We start from the raw sequence: 22,360 nt of genomic DNA on the forward strand, positions 1-22,360 counted from the left end.
GAATGGAATCTTAGTGGATGTTTAATGCCCCATTGATTTTATTAGTGAACTGCAACTCCAATTATAGTTTGAGGAAAATTGCTCAATAATCCAGAATTTTCTGTAATAGTTTCCCTATTTCAATGCGAATGTCTAATGTAACTTTGAAGTTATTTCAATTTAGGATCAGTGTTAGCTATCATATATTTGATTTTGTTTCAAGTTGAGAATTAATTTCTTTCAATCAACATTTTTTATAGTTTTGTTATATGGCATTAGCTATGTTGTTCAGGTTATGTCATTACTATGGAATCCATTTGAGACTTGAGCCTTATGAACATTTTATGCCTATGGAAGATATCATTCCTCGAAGTTATAGTTGTTGACCTCATGTTCCTTAACAAATTTGTCATTATTTCAGTCAACTGCTTTAATGTAGGATATAGGTATTGGATTTCTCTGAATCCACTGTGATATCACATTGAGCCTTAGACATGTGCTGGAAGGTCTAACTTATTGGCTCAGTAACCAACTTCCAACCAGGATGTTAAATGTTTCTTTTTGGAAATTTATTATCTTTGTGTAATTTTTGCATTTATTTAAGGAAGAGAAAATGTAAATGACTAATACTACTTTTAGGTCTTGGAAGGTTCTAAATCAAGTGAAAGCACTTCTCAACTTGGTGTCGAAGTTGCTTAAGTAGTTTCTCTATTATCTCCATCACTGCATTTATTTAGTCACACACTACAAACCTCTCTTTTGATTCCTGTAATATCACTGGTGAAACGTTTTTGCTGCCTTTTTTACAAACCCTCCACGTTCCATAATAAATATAGATAAAATTAATACACTAAACAAATTCGAACAATGTATCAAATTTCGAGGCACAATATCCAGTTATGCTGAATAACAGGCAAAAATGTGACAAATCATCAATTTTGTCTTTATTTTCTAGCTAAGTTTCACGAAATGCCGAAACGTTTCAGAGTTTCTGAAACGGGTACATTTAGAAATTTCACCTCCCAAAAATGGAAACATTGACCGAAACATTAGCTAAAACATTATATCTGTCTAGATATATATATATATATATATATATATATATATAGATAAAAGGTTATAAATAAGTGAATAACACATTATCTTGCAAGAAAAAAGGGAATGAGACCTATAGATGACAATTTATAAGGAAAACCAAGTCTATATTAACTCTCATACATGATTACATGATGGTCAAGTTTTGGTTGAGTTTCGGGTATGGTTACGGCCTGAAACGCTGGGTTCCTAGAAGTTTCGTGCAACATAGCTGTCTAGTCATTTGCTTGAAAGAGGAAGATAGTAAGAAGAGGAGTTTGATATGAGTCTTGTTGTAGTTTGTCTTCCCAATATTTTGTATGGGTGAAAATATTTTGTTTTCTAAGATGGACTTTTGTCTACAGTGTTTGTTGTAGAACCACATTCAGTTTTACCAATCGGCATTGTAGCCCTATGCAATCATACTGGTTATATGCCCCTGCCTAGGATCAAGGCTCTTGCAAGTAGTGTTGTAAGTACTAATACTAACAAGATCACATGAAGTTAAACTATCAACATTATGTTTTGGTAACTTTCTTAATCATAATGAAATTTTGTTAGAAATTGTGAGGGATGGATGAGACTGTCATGTAGAACACTATGGATGTACTCTGATTCATGATTTTTTGATTCATTTGGTTAGATCTTCTACACACCACTCTTACGTCATATATGGTCTTGGTTGGGATTGGTGGCTGCTTCTCGGAAGAACTTTATTAAGTATCTGACCTCTGGTTTTAGTTGCATTGTTATTCCTGGTGGTGTTCGAGAAATATTTTATATGGAGTATGGTACAAAGGTCAGTTCTTCTCCACTGTTTGTGTAAATACTAAATGTTCATTTTATGGTAATGATTCTGAGGTTCTGTTTTTATTGAACGAGAAATTCTCTCTTTTGTCTTTGTGAAACAGACAATAGATCAATAGGGAGAAACATGAGAGCTAGTGGGAACTTAGAAGCACTGGTTTAGAGAGAAATATCACTTAGGCACTATGCAAATGTATCATGTTCTTCAAGGAAATAGTATATGAATAGGTGAACTTACTTTAAAATTACTACCTTTTCACAGGTTGCTTTTTTGAGAAAGAGGCATGGATTTGTCCGTGTGGCTATTGAAACTGGTTGTCCCTTAGTCCCTGTGTTTTGCTTTGGTCAGGTTGGTGAACGTGAGAATCATTTATTTAAATTATTGAAGTTGTTTCCTTGAGATATCTCATTCAATTTTCAAAATTGCTTTTTTCTTTGTTTCTAATGTTTATTATTAGTATATAATGATACCTTACTATGCCACAACCTTTGTATTTTTTGACACCTTAGATTTTAGCCTTTTACTAATTTTCCTTGTTCTTACTTGATATTTTATTCAGACTGAGGCATACAGATGGTGGAGACCAAGAGGAGAGCTATACAATCATCTTGCACGGGCTATTCGGTTCACGCCATTAGTATTTTGGGGAAAATTTGGGTAGTCATATTGGCCCTTCCTTTTGGTTTTCTGTCGATTTTATTTAATGACAATATCGTATGTTCCTTTTCCTTTTTTCTTGTGCTTCAGCACTGAAATATTTTCTCCTTTTATGTTGCTAGTAGTGTTTCTAGTTTAGCTACTTGAAATTTGAAATATGGACTCTAGGGAAATTGCAAAGCTTAAATATGTATTTAGTTGTTTTTTAATAAAAGCTTCCATTGACTTCTACTAAATCAAAATATGGACAAGGAACTTTATACAAAAATGTGGGCTGCATTAAGCAATTGTCGGGAGCTAAGAGACCCTAAAGCCTAGATATCTAAATAACTTACAAGCCAAAAAATAACAAATGCCAGATAGGCCATGATCCGGATTTAAACAGGAACGCAACAAATTACAGAGATAACCATATACAAAAAGATGCAGCGGAAATAATACTTCATTTCATTAATGGAAAATACTGAAATATGCTTACAAACAGAAATGGCAATAAACTAGCTAGGGCGATGGTAGCTTATCTCTGAGAAGAGATGTGATGGCTACATGCCTCTGAACTGTGTTACAATGAGGCTCGAAGGCCTATTTATTGTTGAGAAACAATGGAAAATCCCTTAACATTCCAAAACCTAACCCTAGGAGATGAAACGCCAAACTGTGGGCCTCGTTTGGGGGTAAGTTGGTACATCAACTTCCCAGGGTCGTAACTTTGGCATATGATCTCCGTTTGACGCGTACAATAGCTCATTAGAAAGATCTATCCAAGCACTATCATTGTTGGAATGGGCAACACGAGTCCATTCAATGGACTCGTGTTGCCCCCGGATTCCCCAAAAAACGTCGTTTAGGGCCTCAAAACGGCTCCGGAAGTTCAGGACCCGAAAAACTACTAAAAATAGTAAGTTGTGCTACAATTAAGGAAACTGAAAATGCTGAGAAAGACAATGGTGGGGGTCCAGGTGGACTTGGCAGGTGGCCACCAATATCCACCTGGATCATTCCTCCCCCCTTAGGAAGCAATGGTCCCCATTGCGTTGAGCTCCTCCATGAGATGATGAAACTTCTGCTGAACTTGTTCCCTGGTGAGCCACTTGCCCTGCTGAAGGAGTTGGCCCGCTTTGACAACTCAGTACAGTTGGATATTCTGTTGGCGAGTGTTCTTGATCTGTGTGTCCATGATCCGATCAGTTGCAGCTTGTTCCATGCAATCTGGATTTAATTCTGTGGGTTTGAGCTGTTCTGCAATGTCGGATGTGTCTAGCAATGGTGGAAAGTATGGCCGAAGGCGGTCCACATTAAATACTGGGTGCAGGCCAAGGAATGGGGGAATGCTGAGCTCAAATGCATTGTCTCCGATAGCCTTAGTAATGGTGTAAGGACCATATCGGAGTGGTCTCAATTTCCGATAGGCTCCAGTAAGGCGTTCCTTTTGCAAATGCAACCAGACTTTGTTGCCCACCTGAAACTTGTGTGGCACCCGATGTTGATCATGTCGCTGCTTGTACTTGGCATTTGATTTCTCAAGAATGTCATGGACCTGCTGGCGAATATGTTGGATGCGCTCAATGAAGCTGGTGGCCTTATCTGTTTCGGACTGGAGATGAGTTGAATTCATGTGAGTAGCTGCAAGTGGCATGGCCACATCAATGGGGCATAGTGGCTGGAATCCCAAACCCACCTGAAAAGGGCTATGGCTAGTGGAGCTGTGAAGAGCTCGGTTGTAGCTGTGCTGAACGTAGGGGAGGCTCTCGTCCCATGTGCGTGGATGCTTTGAGTTATACATGCGCAGAATGTGCACAATCATCCTATTGACAACCTCTGTCTGGCCATCAGTTTGAGGATGGAAGGCTGTGGACTTCGTGAGTTTGGTGTCCAGCATTGACCAGAGACTGGACCAAAAGGTGCTGAGAAACCGACTGTCCCGATCTGAGATGATAGACTGTGGGATCCCAAAGTGCACCCACACTCGTTCAAAGAAGAGTTTAGCAGTGGCTTCTGCTGTGATATTCTTCTTGCAGGCCATCATAATGGCCATCTTTGAGAACCTGTCGACGACCACAAAAACACAGTCATTTCCATGCTTAGTGGAAGGAAGGCCTGACATGTAATCCATGGAGATGGATTCCCAAGGTCGACTAGGGGTAGGCAACGGGGTATAGAGGCCTTGCTTCTTAATGGTCGGTTTGGCAATGGCACAGGCAGTACATGATCAGATGTACTTCCCAACATCCTGTCGAAGATTCGGCCAATAGAAATAGTTTTGCAGTACTGCCACTGTTTTCTCGACCCCGAAATGCCCAGCAGCCCGACTGTAGTGTGCTTCCCAAATCATCTTGGCACGCTCACTTGAAGGAACACAGAGGTGACCGAGGTGGCATAATAGGGCATCCTGGAGGTGAAAATCTACAACTTGCCGACCCTCCAAGAGTGTCTGGTATGTGTGGCCGAATTCTGGGTCGCTTTTGTAGAGAAGTGGCCAATCAGAAGTCTCGTGCCCGCAAGAGTTGAGCACGGTGGTTAGCGCCATGATCGGTGGTCGACTGAGGCAATCTGCAACATTATTGGTGCTGCCCTTTTTATACTTGATATTCAAGTGAAACTGTTGCAGGTATGTAGACCACTTCTGATGGCGATCATTCTGCAATTTCCCTTGGGTCTGTATGAACTGCAGAGGTTGGTGGTCTGTGTGGATGACCGTTTCCTTCCCCAAAATGTAATGCTTCCATTGTCGACAGGCCTGTACAATGGAATACATCTCTTTATCATAAGTGGGGTACTTCCGGACTGTGTCTGAAAGTGTTTCACTGTGATATGCCACTGGATGTCCATGTTGAGTAAGGACTGCCCCAATAGCATAGTCAAAGGCATCTGTCTCGACCTCAAATGGTTGTTGTAAATCTGGTAACGCGAGCACTGGTGCTGTGCAGAGGCGATCCTTCAACTCCCTGAATGCCTTCTGTTGAGATTCAGACCAAAAGAATTTTGCTTTCGCCCCGCCCTTGGTGACTTGACTCAAGGGCCAAGAAATATGAGAAAATCCCAACACAAACCTGCGGTAGAAGTTGGCAAGACCTAGAAAGCTGCGGAGCTCTGTTAGAGTGGTTGGAGAGGGCCAATCCCGAATGACTTGGACCTTGGCTAGATCGACATTTACCCCCTGTTCATCAATGATGTATCCCAGATATTGAACCTCGGTCATGCCAAAAGTGCATTTCTCCAAATTGGCACATAGCTTGTGTTGCCGCAGTGTTTGGAGAACCTGTCGAATGTGGTGGAGGTGCTCTTCCCAACTCTGGCTGAAGATCAGAATGTCATCCAAGTATACTACTACAAAGGAGTTGGTGAATGGCCGCAAGATGTCATCCATTAGCCTCATAAAGGTTGCAGGAGCATTCGTCAATCCGAAAGGCATGACCAACCATTCGAAGAGGCCCTCCTTGGATTTGAAGGCAGTCTTCCACACATCTGAGGGTTCAATTGGTACCTGGTGATATCCTGACTTCAGATCGATCTTGCTGAAATATTTCGCCCCCTTTAGTTGGTCTAGGAGGTCATCAATCCGCGGGATCAAGTACCTATTACGGACAGTGATCTTTTTCAACGCCCGATAGTCAATACAGAGTCTCCACGTCCCATCCTTCTTCTGTACCAACACTATCGGGCTCCCACAGGGCGAAGAACTCGGACGGATGTGACCTTTCTGCAGGAGCTCCTGAATCTGCCTCTTGATTTCATTGTTCTCCAGAACGGAGCGCCGATAAATTGGTCCATTGGGTAGCGGCGCACCTGGGGTCAGATCGATGGAGTGCTTGACTTGACAGTGCAGAGGAACCCCTGCCGGGGAGGTGAAGATGTCTTCGTACTCCTCCACAATCTTGTCCATCTGTAGCTGCCGTGCAGAGGGACCCCGTTTGGAGGCCGCGGCCACTGTCTTCTTCTTCCCTTGAGGGCGTATCATCAGGAAAACAAATTTCCTGGTTTTGGAAATGATCTTACTGCATTGTTTTGCAGTAATCAAAGAGATGGCGGCAGGTGGTGCTACCTCTGGTATCCTGAACAACTTATTTCCCAATGTAATAATAACAGCACGAGGCCTTGATTCATACACAGTATGTCGCTTCCACAAGTATGGTTGTCCTAGTAATACATCACAAACTTCAAGGGGAGCAATGTCACACAATACCTCATCCGTGAAGGGCTTGATGTTGTATGGAAGGCGACACTGCTAGCTCACGTGAAGATCTCGCCCTTGGTGAAGCCACCCAATGGTGTATGGTTGTGGATGTGCTGTGGTCGGTAAGCCCAACCGCTTCACGACCTCTGCCGAAATGAGGTTCTTTTGACTCCCGCTATCAACAATGAACTGTATCGGGGAGCCCTTTACCCACATCTGGGAGTGGAAGAGACGCTCCTCCTCCTCTGGATCTTCGGGTTCATTTTTCTGGATCTTTGCGGTAGCAACAGTGGCGCTGGGATCCGCATCAATGATCTGCTTCCCTTTTTCATACCCCTTATCGGGTTCTGACTCAGAGTCGGAACATGCATCTGATTCTGAAACCTTTAGCTCAGCCACCAGTGACTGCTTGGCCCGACACTCACTTGTGTTGTGAGTGGAGCTCTTATGGAACTCGCACCATTTTCCAGTGTCCTTTCTCGGCTTCGCGGCGTTGCTCTTTGCTAGCAGCTTCGGCTGGTTGTCTTGGGCTGTCCCGCCTTGGCTTTGTCCTTTGTTCTGTGGTTTAGGGGCACCTTTCCCCTGTTTTGGATTCACAGATCCAAAGTCTCGCTTCTTTTGTTTAAACTTCTGCTCGACCTTGACGGCATACCGGTATGCTGCGCCGAGCGAGGGGATGTTTAGGAACTGTATTTCTTCCTGGATGTACTTGTGCAGGCAGCCACGGTATTTGAGTATCAAATGTTGCTCCGAATCCTTGATACCCAACTTTGTGCGAAGGGTATGGAAAAGATTGGTGAACTCCGGCACGTCTTGGTCCCTTCCCTGCCGCAGCGTGGTCCACTTTATGTATTCATCCTCATAGCTTTCGACAGGGTAGTACTGCTCCTTGATGGCATCCCGGAACGAATCCCAGGTGGGTGCGGCTGAAAATAGTGAGCCAGTACTTTCATCCTTCTGCTCGCAGTAGGTTTCCCACCAGTCCTTGACGTGGGGGGCTGCTTTGAGAAGAGCAAAAACAATCTTTTCCCGACTCGAAAATTCATGAACAGAAAAATAACCCTCTAGTAGATTTAACCATTTATCTACGGCATCGGCGTCTATCTGACCCTCGAATATGGGGATTTCAAAATTAACTTGTACCTTAAAGGGTGTGGCATTTCCAGAGGAGCTGCTGGAAGCCAATGCGTCGCCTCTGGGTAGCCGCTGAAGGATCTGGGCAAAGCTGTCCATCATCGCGTTCCGTTGTCGCTCGAGCGCTTCTTCGAGCAAGATTTTGATGGGATCTCCTGCCCCCTCGTCTTTCTTCTCGTCCGCCATGGGAGGCCGTCGGGATTTGCGAGGCTGGTCTTGTAAAGGTTCAACCAGTTCAAGCCCTAACTCCTTATATCCCGACCTTGTTGGGGACATGCAAAGAAAAACAGAGAAAAAGCAGACCGCTCTGATACCACTGATCCGGATTTAAACAGGAACGCAACAAATTACAGAGATAACCATATACACAAAGATGCAGCGGAAATAATACTTCATTTCATTAATGGAAAATACTGAAATATGCTTACAAACAGAAATGGCAATAAACTAGCTAGGGCGATGGTAGCTTATCTCTGAGAAGAGATGTGATGGCTACATGCCTCTGAACTGTGTTACAATGAGGCTCGAAGGCCTATTTATTGTTGAGAAACAATGGAAAAACCCTTAACATTCCAAAACCTAACCCTAGGAGATGAAACGCCAAACTGTGGGCCCCGTTTGGGGGTAAGTTGGTACATCAACTTCCCAGGGTCGTAACTTTGTCATATGATCTCCGTTTGACGCGTACAATAGCTCATTAGAAAGATCTATCCGAGCACTATCATTGTTGGAACGGGCAACACGAGTCCATTCCATGGACTCGTGTTGCCCCCGGATTCCCCAAAAAACGTCGTTTAGGGCCTCAAAACGGCTCCGGAAGTTCAGGACCCGAAAAACTGCTAAAAATAGTAAGTTGTGCTACAATTAAGGAAACTGAAAATGCTGAGAAAGACAATGGTGGGGGTCCAGGTGGACTTGGCAGGTGGCCACCAATATCCACCTGGATCAGGCCACATGTATAGTACAAACTTTAAAACAAAATATATTGAAATTAAAGTAGGGCTAGCTGGCCCACTCAAGTTGTCAAGTCATGCAATAGTAGTGATCCAAAAATGGATCCTGGATAAACCTCTAAGTCTAAATACTTCATATACGAGGTGAAAGGTGCCAAATGGCACACATCCTTTGTAAATCAGAGGAAAATGAAAGTCACAGGCTGCTCTCAGAAATAGTCTCATTGTAGAGACCCCTTCATTATGAATCCAATGCAACTTGAATGGGCGAAAACAAACTTTATATGAAGAAGTTAGCACAAAGAGAAGCTCCCCTCGTTCTTTGGGAAAAGAGGCAAAAATCCTTTAAAAATGGGCAAAAGACCCTTATAAGGGAAAATCACATCGCATGAGGCCAAGGCTTAAAGTCGGGTGGAAGTCACCCCCAATTAGTGACCTTCGATGATCGGATCGGCGTGTCAGAGTGGAGGTAGGCAAGGTATACCCAAGGAAAAGCTCCCAGGCCGATGCGATGGTGCGATTGCCGAAATCGGCGGATCGCAATCGGCAATACCACAAGGAAAAGGCGGGACCCCGTGCGATGCGATATTACGATCGCCGATATCGGTGGATCACAATCTGAGCTACACAGAGGAGCGGCTATAGACATATATATATATGTGCGATGCAATTAGCCAGACCCGATGGAGTTCTGAAATGCAAATGAATATTCTTTCAAGTCCGCACTAAGCCAATTTTTGATATTTTCCATGTTTTAATGTATTTTGGAAATACAAAGGGAAACCTTGGAACCGGGTCAAAGCGAATTGCGATAGTGATTATGGGTGGACCCGATAGGAGTTTAGGGTGGAATTCATAGGGATTAAGTTCGGTGAACAGTGTTCTCTGCGGATTTTCCTGTGTTTTACAGTATTCTCTGTGTAAACAGAGAATGACTGTTTTTGAAGGATTTCAAGTGCCGATTGCCCCTTCCGTTACAGCACAAGTGGGCACCATCCCTGAGGGAATTTAACAATGATTGCTAACACTCAGAGAAGGGATTTGAGCGGACAAAGACTGGAAGACAGGAAGCCTGAAAGGGAAAATGAATAGTGTTAGAAAATTATATATTATAGAGAAATGGAACACATAAAATATTGTAGAAATATAAACACAGAAAACACATAAAATAAGAGAGACACAGATATACGTGGTTCACCCAGTTTGGGCTACATCCACAAAGAAACAACCAGCCCTTCCTTTTATATTATCCAGTAAACTGAAGAGATACAACCTACAACAGATTCTCTGTAACACCCTCTTCGCTCTCAATCTCCTCTCTCTTTCTCACTCAAAATATAGATCTACATAGACGCAATACAATTCCCTCATATATAGTGAGGGGTTGCCTTCTAGGGCAAAAAGCCCTAAATTAAACATAACTTCTACCGTCAGATCTCCACCTAATGAACGAACCAGATTGACTAGAAATTACTATACTTTTACAAGGCAGCTGCCCCCCCTGGACCCCCCCTGCAGCGAATATTTTACGGGCGGCATTTCGAACTGGGGTCCAATGTGGCGATACCTTTTAATACAGAAGATAATCAGGCTCCACACCCAACAAATAGGCAGTGCCGATTTGGCTTAAAAAGACACATAATAACAGAACGAGATCTCTCTTTGGTTGGTTGCTATTGTTGATTGTTTTTGTTGCTGAAAGTGAAGCCAAAGCAAGAGGCTGAGGTGAAGGAGGCAGCACAGAAGCAAAAACACAGCCAAGGGAGTCACTTGGAGTTCAAGTGAAAAGCCTAGAGAGCTGTAAACTGAGAGAGAGCAGGTTGAGCGAACAACGAGCAAGAGCTGAGCGTGCAGAGAGTCTTTGGAGTCACTCGGAGGTCGAGTGAAAAGCCAAAGAGCTCAATTGACAGCAGTGTATTGTTGCCAAAGGTTGTTGGAGTTGCTTGGAGGTCGAGCGACTCACAGAGGCACGCAGAGGCCGAGAGAAAGAGCTCTCTTTGGTTGGTTTCTGTTGTTGATTGTTTTTGTTGCTGAAAGCAAAGCCAAAGCAGGAGGCTGAGGCGAAGGAGGCAGCGCAGAAGAAAAAATGCAGCCAAGGGAGTCACTTGGAGTTCAAGTGAAAAGCCTAGAGAGCTGTAAACTGAGAGAGAGCAGGCTAAGCGAACAACGAGAAAGAGCTGAGGGTGCAGAGAGTCTTTGAAGTCACTTGGAGGTCGAGTGAAAAGCCAGAGAGCTCAATTGACAGTAGCGTATTGTTGCTGAAGGTTGCTGGAGTTGCTTGGAGGTCAAGCGACTCATAGAGGCATGCAGAGGCTGAGAGAAAGAGCTTAGAGAAGCCAGAGTAGAGAGCCATGAGCCAGAGCTAGAGCCAGAGTGAGAGCTAGAGCGAGAGCCGAGAGCCAGAACCAGAGCCAGAGCCAAAGAGCTAGAGCCAGAGTTAGAGTTGAGAGCCGGAGTGAGAGCCAGAGCCAGAGCCAAGAGCCAGAGCCAAAAATCTAATAGCTTTAGAGCTAGGGATGAGATGGTAAAGTAAGCCCATCGTGTTCTGTGTAAACCGATGGAGTTGAGTCAAAGACTTGTAAAAGAACTACTTCCATAATCCCAGAGAGCCTAGTTGAGTTGACTAGAGCTCACAGAGATGTAGCCCAAGAGTTGTGGGTGATCTCCTAATTAAATTGCTATTATGTGTGTGCTTTACTTGCTGCATTATTTACTGTTCTTTGTATTTAAAATATCAGCATAAGCAACGGTAATTACAGTGCTTAATAGTAAAAAATAAACACAAGCATACACCTATAATTTCAAGAATATTATTAATTCCGCATTGGTTAATCATGAAGACTTGGGAATATTTAAAGCTTTGGAAGTGGGAGAGGTTCTTGTAAGTTAGACAAGAAGCCTAAGAGCCCCATTTTCAGATCAGGTGGTATCAGAGCTTAAGATTGATTAACCGCACCTTTAAGAAGGTTATATCAGAATGATTAATTGATAGAGCAGAGATTTCTTGTCTGAAGGGTGTTAGGCAGTCAAGGACTGATTGTTTGATTGATGTATGCTTGTTTGTAAACTGACTATTGTTTGAGTTTGCAAAGGTGAAGGGAAAAACTATGGATAGCTAAATCCAAGAGAGGACAAGAAGGAAGAAGGGCTGAAGGCATTCTCCTTGTCCCAGAGGACCTTAAGGCAATCATTGAAGCACAAGAGGTTTGTTGCAAAATTATGCTTGTCTTCTGATTTATTGCATTTCTTTGCTAATGGAATGCAAGTTGCAGAATGTGAAAGTTGAGTAGGTAGACTCACTTTATTGCTACAACATTATATTCATTTCAGCTTCAAAAGTACAGTGTACTTAAGTGAAATTTGAAGGATGAAACCTTATATTTCATTTCAGCCTCGAAAGTACAGTGTGCTTAAGTGAAAGCTGAGGGATGAAATGCATGCATAAGAGTGATGTGCATGAACACAGGGGTGTTGATGATTTCCTTGTTTTTGAACATGTATGTGTAATTAACTAGTAGGGTTGATTGCTTTGACATGCATGTGATGCCATGTTGAATTGGGAGAATTTTACTTGGTCTCCAAATGGAGATAATGATGAAGTGTTTCATCTTTTGAAAAAGAGTCCTAATGGTATTTTTCTACATGCTTGACTTGAAGGGTCATTTGTTTAAAGGCATGTTTTGTGGGCTTGTTATCTAGTCCATCATTTGTATGTAGATGTAAGGCATGGAGGTCTTCACAATATGTTAAATCTATTTCTTTTTTTGAAGCAAGAGTTTAGTCCATCCAGTTGTTGTCTGTATACCTGTTGTTGTTAACAATTGTTGTTGGTAGCTTTTCAAATAGGTACAAATGAAAGTTTTGTGGAGTAGGTGTACTTCACATTTATTTGAGCCACCTTGGATCAATGATCAAGGTATAGAAGTTCAAACTACCTTCTATGACCAGGTCAGCAGAAGTTTTGCAGGATGGCAAGGAGGAAGACAGTTCTTCCCAGGAAGACTAGCCCATCCAAGAAGGGAAGTGGTCAGAAACTTTGGTTCAGTGGCTGGATGCAAGGGCAAGTGTAGGGAGGCTGAAAGAAGAGGGTGAGTCACTCTCATTTACTATTCAGATCAATATATTAGTCTTTTGGAGACCAAAAGTTCTTTTAGTGGGAAGGCATGATCCAAAAATGGATCTTGGATAAACCTCTAAGTCTAAAAGACTTCATATAAGAGGTGAAAGGTGCCAAATGGCACACATCCTTTGTAAATCAGAGGAAAATGAAAGTCGTAGGTTGCTCTCAGAAATAGTCTCATTGTAGAGACCCCTTCATTTTGAATCCAACGCAACTTGAATGGGCGAAAACGGACTTCAGATGAAGAAGTTATCACAAAGAGAAGCTCCCCTCGTTCTTTGGGAAAAGAGGCAAAAATCCTTTAAAAATGGGCAAAAGACCCTTATAAGGGAAAATCGCATCGCATGAGGCCAAGGCTTAAAGTCGGGTGGAAGTCACCCCCGATCAGTGACCTCTGATGATTGGATTGGCGTGTCGGAGTGGAGGCAAGCAGGGTATACCCAAGGCAAAGGTCTCGGGCCGATGCGATGGTGTGATCGCCGAAATCGGCAATACCACAAGGAAAAGGCGGAACCCCGGGTGAGGTGATATCTCGATCGCCGATATCGGCGGATCGCAATCAGAGCTACACAAAGGAGTGGCTATATATATATATATATATATATATATATATATATATATATATATATATATATATATATATATATATATATATATGTAAGATGCAATTAGCTAGACTCGATGGAGTTCCGAAATGCAATTGAATATTCTTTCAAGTCTGCATTAAGCCCATTTTTCGATATTTTCCATGTTTTAATGTATTTTTGAAATACAAAGGGAAACCTTGGAACCGGGCCAAAGTGACTTGCGATAGTGATTATGGGTGGACCCGATAGGAGTTTAGGGTAGAATTCATAGGGATTAAGTCTGGTGAACAGTGTTCTCTACAGATTTTCTCGTGTTTTACAGCGTTCTCTGTGTAAACAGAGAACGACTATTTTTGAAGGATTTCAAGCGTTAATTGTCCCTTCCATTACAACACAGGTGGGTGCCATCCCTGAGGGAATTTAGCAACTATTGCTAATGCTCAGAGAAGGGATTTGAGCGAACAAAGGCTGGAAGACAGGAAGCCCGAAAGGGAAAATGAACAGGGAGCGCCGATTTGGCTTAAAAAGCCACATAACAATAGAATGAGAGCTCTCTTTGGTTGGTTGTTGTTGTTGATTGTTTTTGTTGTTGAAAGCGAAGCCAAAGCAAGAGGCTGAGGTGAAGGAGGCAGTGCAGAAGCAAAAATGTAGCCAAGGGAGTCACTTGGAGTTCAAGTGAAAAGCCCAAAGAGCTGTAAATTGAGAGAGAGCAGGCTGAGTGAACAACGAGCAAGAGTTGAGCACGCAAAGAGTCTTTGGAGTCACTCGGAGGTTGAGTGAAAAGCCAGAGAGCTCAATTGACAACAATGTATTGTTGCTGAAGGTTGCTAGAGTTGCTTGGAGGTCGAGCGACTCACAGAGGCATGCAGAGGCCAAGCGAAAGAGGTCTCTTTGGTTGGTTGTTGTTGTTGATTGTTTTTGTTGCTGAAAGCGAAGCCAAATCAGGAGGCTGAGGTTAAGGAGGCAACACAGAAGAAAAAACGCAACTAAGGGAGTCACTTGGAGTTCAAGTGAAAAGCCCAAAAAGCTGTAAAATGAGAGAGAGTAGGCTGAGTGAACAACGAGCAAGAGCTGAGTGCGCAGAGAGTCTTTGGAGTGACTCAGAGGTCGAGTGAAAAGCCAGAGAGTTCAATTGATAGCAACATATTGTTGCTGAAGGTTGCTGGAGTTGCTTGGAGGTTGAGCGACTCACAGAGGCACGCAGAGGCTGAGAGAAAGAGCTTAGAGAATCCAGAGCAAAGAGCCACAAGCCATAGCCAGAGCTGAAGAGCCAAATCCAGAGCCAAAGCAAGAGCTGAGAGCCAGAACTGGAGCTAGAGCCAAAGAGCCAGAGCTAGAGTCAGAGCCGAGAGCCAAAGTGAGAGCGAGAGCGAGAGCCAGAGCCAAGAGCTAGAGCCAAAGCTAGAGCCAAAAAGATGAGAGCTTCAGAGCCAGGGATGAGATGGTAAAGTAAGCCCATCGTGTTTTGTGTAAATCGATGGAGTTGAGTCAAAGACTTGTAAAAGAACTACTGCCATAATCCAAGAGAGCCTAGTTGAGTTGACTAGAGCTCATGGAGATGTAGCCCAAGAGTTGTGGGTGAACTCCTAATTAAATTGTTGTTATGTGTGTGCTTTACTTGCTGCATTATTTACTGTTCTTTGTATTTAAAATATCAACATAAGCAACAATAATTACAACACTTAATAGTAAAAAATAAACACAAGAATACACCTATAATTTCAAGCATATTATTAATTCTGCATTGGTTAATCATGAAGACTTGGGGATATTTAAAGCTTTGGAAGTGGAAGAGGTTCTTGTAAGTTAGACAAGAAGCCTAAGAGCCCCATTTTCAGATCAAGTAGGAATCATTACTATTGGGCAGAGGATCTTCTTTTTCATTTGGGGTGGCTCCCAACCTTGAACAGTGGACCTAAGACCAGTGATAATGGGTTCCTAAACATCATCTCATTTATTGGTTTTAGGAGGCTTCTCATCCATAGAGACTATGAGATCCAGACAAAAAAACTTTTCTTTTTTGGAGGGACATGGAGGATTTAGCTATGGTGACTTTCGCAATGCTCCCAAAATGCATGGTCAATTTAGTCTCAAAGGTGACCTTTAGACCAAAGAGACTGAGCAGAATGGGTAGGGTTAGTAAAGGGTTCCTTGCTCATGTTGCATGGTGCACTACCTTAAAAATTTAGAGGTTGGCATAGATACCCAAGCTCTATCTCCACATTGTAAACCTATCCTTAGATATGCAAATGGAGGTTTGAAACTTTGAACAAATTAGGAAGCCATCATCCCAGGTAAAGCATTTACTATGCTGAATTTGGTTAAACGGATACTCATTTCTTCTTTTTCATATGAAAAAATAGATTTGAACTCCAATAATTTTCCTTGTTGCATCAGTGTCAATGTTCCAAGGAAGTCTGTCTCCTAATAGGGTGGCTTTCTAAGAGACACAATGTTAATTTTACCTCTTGTTGCTGATATGTTCTCCTTCAGCAGAGGTGTAGTAGGTTCTGCAGCAGCAATACCTCAGTTCTTGTCCATAGCAGAGAGGCACACTGGCTGAGATCACATTAGTGTTGATGTTAATTTTAGGCAACAATGGTATGTTCTATGATTTAGAGCAATTTTACTTCAATTTATTTATTAACCCAGTATCAATATTCAGATTAGTAATCAAAACAGTTATGTAGACTCCTAACTGGAACCTGCAAAAAGACTGTCATCCTCCCCAACTGCCCCTAATCACACACACACACAACTGATGAGAAAATCTAGAAAAATCCAAAATAACATAAAACCCATAACTTATGGTCAGTTGTTTTGGAAAAGGATGTTGGAAGCTTCTGAAGTATATATGGATTTGAAGACGTTAAGGCTTGCCCAAAATGGGCCCCATATTACACATATTCAGATCTAAAATTAAAAAGGGCTTCAAGTGGACAAAACATCACACTTTCAACCTTTTCCATGTTGAAATAAACACTGAAACAACAATATAATTGGCCTTACAATGCGATAAGGCAACCCTGAAAATTTTCATGACAATGCTCTGGAACTACCCCAAAGATGCCTTCAAGTTCCAACACTCTAGTCTAGAGTTTTCTCCACCATGAATCATGAATGGCAAAGTGACGAGTCGTTTTATAGGCTCTCCTTGCAACTACCTTTTGGAAAAAAATAATACGAGCATGCCTTACAAACCCTCAATCGTAGGGAACTTCACTTCAATGGGTCAATTTCATTGATTTAGATGCTTTGATCAAGTTAAACATGCGACGTGTCATTCCTCCACGTTGGGCACCCCTCTTGAAGAGTGGTTATGCTTTGAAAAGGGGTTGATCTAGGGGATTGTTCTGCTTATTGTGCCAAGTATCATTACCAATGTCTTTGGTCTTCCTTATTTTGAGGGCTTCCAATTATTTTATTGTGTTACCTATAATAAAAGCCAAAAAATAGGGACGTCCTATGTAAGAATTCCAACAAGGGGTCTATCTTGGATTCACTCCTAATGTGTACGGTGCTACTCAAACAAAGTCAGCATGCCTCCAAATATGTGAATTTTCCTTGAAAAATGTGAGAAATGCCCAAAATGACTTCCAATCGTCCAAACTGCATCAAATAATAGAGAAAGGTCCCCTCATAAACCAAGCCTTCTACCAAAAGGCTCTCTTAAGCCCCCCTTCAAATATAGCACTCAAGATCTCATACACATGAGTTAGTAACAATAGCCCATGCGGTATATTTATGAGACAAATACAAATTCATTAATAAACCTTTGCTCTTCCCCTTTTTTTGTTGGTTATTTTTCCTATACCTTGACATGCAAAGCTTTCATGGAATTATTTTAAAGGATGAAACACAAGTTACTTTTAACTAGTTTTGCCGTTTTGTCTGTGGAAATCAACTTGTTTGCATTATGTTGCGACCTAATCATAGCTAGTGTCCTCTTTCAAATTTCATGTACTCATCCAAATTCATTGGAAATTTGGCAAAGGTCTTCAACCTCTACACTCATTACCACATCAATGTCAACTAAAGCCATGATGTAGATATCAAACTTAGTACATAGTTGTTGAGTTGTACTTTCAATGATTTAACCACTCATGTGCACTCCATCATAACATCATTGGCTACTGCGACCTGGAAATTTGGCTATGGATTGACTTTTGACTTTATTGATAATACTAACTTGGAATCTATAAAGTTATGGGTTCTGCCAAACTCAATAAGCACGACTAGAGTCCTCCCCTTGACCTTGCTCCTTACTTGCAGGGTTTGATATTGGGTTACCCCATGTATGGCAATGAGGGAAACTATTGGAATGTCTTGTTGATCTTTTTTATCCATGTGAGTTATTTATTCCTCATCCTTTGCTATCTACTCTCGAAATCATGTGGATCTTTCGAGGGGAATAACACTTGTGTGCAACAATATACATAGAAGCTAAACTTGGAGGAGAAATATTTTCTATATGTAGGCTATCTTGGTGAAACTCTTTAGAGTAGTAGGTCATAGGGCCTTGTTGCTTCATATTTTTAAAAGGTGAGAAGTAGTCTTCTTGGATGTAAGCCTGAAAGTTCAGATAAAAAGCAGTGACATATTCATCTCTAGTAGTACTTTCATGTTGATCACCTTCATGTTCCTTCATTTGCCACCAATAAAATGCAGATCCTTCTAGTGTAGGTTTACAAATTAGATTTTATAATAGTCATCTATAGGATTTAATTGAAATACGTGTAACAACATACAAATCCAAACCGTTGGTTTAGTCTTTTCATTTACTACATCAAACTTGGGAATGGTAATCCTCTCAAGTAGTGGTTGGTTGATTAATATGATTTCCTTTTGAATTATCTTGATTTTGATGACTCCCATGTTAGGCCTTCCTCCCATTAATGTTTCCTACAAATAATTTCAATCATTATCATGTCGGTTAGCCTTTTTCTTCGATCTTGGGGTCTCTGTTGATCTTCTTCCTCAATACTATTGCCTTCTTCCCTTCCCTTTTGCTCATTGCCACAATTAATATATAAATGGATTAATTCACTTGTTTCACGAGGTCTCTCATTCCATCCAAGGGAATCCTTATGGCTTCTTTCACTAATAATTCAATCTTTGGCTTTCTAATTATCTTCCCCATGAGATGCTAAAAAAGAAGCCATAGTTGGTGACTGCCCATGAGACCAAGAAAGTGGCTTTGATACAATTGTTATGAACCAAACAATTAGAAGCTGATTTTTTGTTTTGAAAGAAATTCAAACAATGGTAAGTGTTAAATCTCCTAATACCAACCCAGTTTTATTTACCTACAAAAATTCTCCATCATCCATTAATCTAGGAAATCGAGGTTTTCAACTCATAAAAAATTACAAGGAAAAACACATTTACTGGAACTTTTAACTTTGCCCCCATACAATGAATTTGGCCCAAGGAATTCAGCCTCTATGAAATCAACCTATGAAGGAACTCGGCTTAGAGTATTCTGGCCCATCAAATTTCCAGCAAATCGACATTGCACCTTCCCTTTGAGCTACCATTGCGCCTTATGAAATTTGGCCATGGCAAATCAGTTTCTCCAATCAAATTGACCTCGATCTCTCTTCAACAACTTGGCCCTCCAATCTTGAACAATGTGTCCTCTTGATACACCCTCAAATCCTCCTAAACGTTTCCTCCTATGCACTTCAGTCTACTAAGCTACTCACACTAGAGAAAATCGCCTTCTCTTTTTGTGTCCCCTCTCTTGTGTCTTCACCTATTCCTTAGGCTTCTTTTTATAATCTTCATTAAGAACTATATAACATCGGTCAACTTTGTCTTTAATGTCAAGTTTGAGGTGTGACTCTCCTTCCAAAATATCCTGGGACTTGCACCCAGCCTCATCTATTTTTGACACATGCCATCCAAGGATGTGGAACTCTTCTGCCAAAATTTCCTGGGACTTGCACCTGCCATCATCTGTTTTTGGCACATGCCCTTTGAGGGGGTTGTAGGGCAGACAACATGAGAATGGAATCTTGGTGGATTTTTAATGCTCCATTGGCTTCATCAGTGAATAGGTGTGACTCTCCTTCCAAAATATAGCAGGACTTGTCTCATCTCTTTTTGATACATGCTATCTAAGGATGTGGAACCCTTCTTCTTAAATTTGTCGGGACTTGCACCTGTCATAATCTATTTTTGGCACATGCACTTTGAGGGGGCTGTAGGGCAGATGACATGAGAATGGAATCTTGGTGGATGTTTAATGCTCCATTGGTTTCATCAGTGAACTGCAGCTCCAACTATAGTTTGAGCAAAATTGCTCAATGATCCAGAATTTTTGGTAATAGGTTCCCTATTTCAATGTGAATGTCTGATGTAACTTTGAAGTTATTGCAATTTAGGATCAATGTCAACTATCATATATTTGATTTTGTTTCAAGTTGAGAATTGGTTTTCTTTCAATCAACATTTTTGATAGTTTTGTTATATGGCATTAGCTATGTTGTTCAGGTTATGTCATTACTATGGAATCCATTTGAGTTCCTTATCAACAGTCATCAATGAATGTTTCACATGCCTCTTCTATGATGAATGCATGGCCACTACAAAGTTATTAGTTGACTCCTAGTCCCATAGGAGTGGCCAGAGACCCAATCAGAGTTTCTTCCTTCCAACCTTGGATGGTGGAAATCATTGATTTAATAATGGAAGCATACATGATATGATTTATGGCATGTCCTTCAATTTATGCAGGGCTAGGTTAGCTTCAAGAGTGGATACCATTGAAGAGAGATAATGGAAAAGCACCTAGAATTCATATGGCTCATCCTATGACTGTAATAAAATTTGAAGGCACACAGAAGCGTTGCAACACAACTATGGGTAATTATATTTGGAATGTGTGAGATCATATGGATGCATGGATATTTGATGGGTAATTTCTTGTCATTTTCTCACATCAAGTTTAGATTAGAATACCAGACAACTTTTGCACAATCTCTTAATTTTTATGCTTGTCTATGGATTTTTGTCTATATTGCACGAGTTAAAGGGAAGTGGCCCAAAAATTGTTCTTCCTTGTTACATTTTATATATGAGTGGACACCCTGGAGGATGTTGGTGATGCCCTCCATCTCTTAGGGCATCTCTTCCAAATAGGGGACATTTGGGAGATGTCCTTCTTAGAGGGGAAACACTTTGGGGTGTCACTTCTTACGCAAGAACGTCTAAACATTCCTTGTCCATCGACTATTTTATGGTGTGAAAATTGATTTGATGCCATTTTAAGGCAATTACATAGAAGCTAAATCATTCACCAATTCAAAGCCTAACCTATGTCCAAAAATGTGGACAACTACAATAGCTTTAGAGGGTCCTTTTTTGAAGTTATATGCTTGGAGATTGTTATTTGTTTGTCGGGTTAGAGATTCAAAGGGTAGTAATGAATTTTTGTTGTGGGCAGCCAAAATATTGAACAAAATTGGGTTTGCAGTTTCAATATTCAGACCAATAAGTTATTCTTTTACCTCCATGTTCAATTGAAAATATTTTTTTCATTTTGAAATCATTTTCATTTCTGGTAGCAAGCATTTTTCTTTCCTTAACATTCTTCTTTGCAGTCACAACTTTACAAGGTATAATTTTGAAGTGGCGGGAGATGACCACATTGCATTTATTTAGGATTCATCATATTTGTTTATGTATTTATCTATGCATGGTAGTACACATAAATGATTAAGAATAATGATCAATTCTTGATAGACCTTGTTTCTTTGTCCATGTTGAGCTGGACCTAAAGCTTTATAGAAACATTTTCCTTAATTCCATTTCATAGAGACATATAATCGAGCTTAGGATTAGCGGATACTTCCATCACTATGTCTATCATTTAGAACCAAGATACAATACATTCATATATTTAAATATGAGTGCCTTTAGAGCTAGAACTTTGTAGCAATACTTGCAAGAGTATCGAACTTGAGGGCTTCATATGAAGACACGATGAAAGAGGAGTGTGTATAGGGAAGTGCAAGACATGTGTTTGATACTTCCACACATTTTGAGGTCATGCCAATAGAAATGTCGTTGTTGTTGGATACACTGGCATTGGTTAGTTTCAGAAAAGTTCTCTGTCAAATATGTTGCTTTCATGAAGTAGTATTTCCAACCAAGAGGATAAAGACTTGGCATGCCTAGGACATAGTGGTGTTGTTTCTTGCATGTATATGTGATTTATTAGTATTCCACCACTAATAACTTCATTATGTAGCTGCTCGTTTAGTAATATATTACAACAATGACTTGTTAAAGGAAAAAGATTTCAGTTTGTTTGAACGCCATAAACTGTAAGAAAATTTAGCTTTGAATTAGAAAAATGGAATATATTTTGAAAATATGGTTTTTTTATCAAATATTATATAGGCTCATTGCATGATGATTAAAAAAACAGTCATGACAATAAGCAATGATTTTTGAAAAATGAATTACATAACTCTCTAGCTCAAAAACATGTTAGCATATTCAGTTTTGTGTGCATTAGAGAAAAATGAATGAGTAACATTAAGTTTGCTTTGAATATTTATAGAATCATTTTAGAGATTTTAAATGGAAATTGCATGTGCTAATCTTGCTCAATTAATTACAGGGAAAACAAGGGGCATACATAATTTGTTGGCTTCTGGGAATTGGATTCCTTTTCTCTTAGAATGGTATGCTGACAATTGAAGATTACTATGTTGAAGCTATATTCCCGGTTAGTATCACAATTTATAAAGTTTTGTCTTATTATTTTCTACTTTATTGTTGTAATCTTGTGTCAGAAATACTTTGCTCCACCCATTAGATTTCTACTGACCAGTTTTATTGTTGAAGTGTCACTGCTTCCTAAAG

General features: G+C 40.8%; 1 protein-coding gene across 1 annotated transcript; it reads left to right on the top strand.

Moving 5' to 3' along the window:
- The first annotated feature begins 948 nt into the window (after positions 1-948).
- Positions 949-2,522, top strand: LOC149161188 (diacylglycerol O-acyltransferase 2D-like). The gene is made up of 5 exons (XM_089434804.1): positions 949-979; positions 1,419-1,525; positions 1,697-1,852; positions 2,123-2,209; positions 2,421-2,522. The coding sequence occupies exons 1-5, from the start codon at positions 949-951 to the stop codon at positions 2,520-2,522; spliced, it is 483 nt and encodes a 160-aa protein (XP_089290930.1).
- The last annotated feature ends 19,838 nt before the right edge of the window (positions 2,523-22,360 follow it).

The sequence above is a fragment of the Pinus tabuliformis genome, chromosome 5_2, assembly GCF_031772625.1.
Source record: "Pinus tabuliformis cultivar Carrire ecotype Pingquan chromosome 5_2, CPIR1, whole genome shotgun sequence".
Taxonomy (NCBI): Eukaryota; Viridiplantae; Streptophyta; class Pinopsida; order Pinales; family Pinaceae; genus Pinus; species Pinus tabuliformis.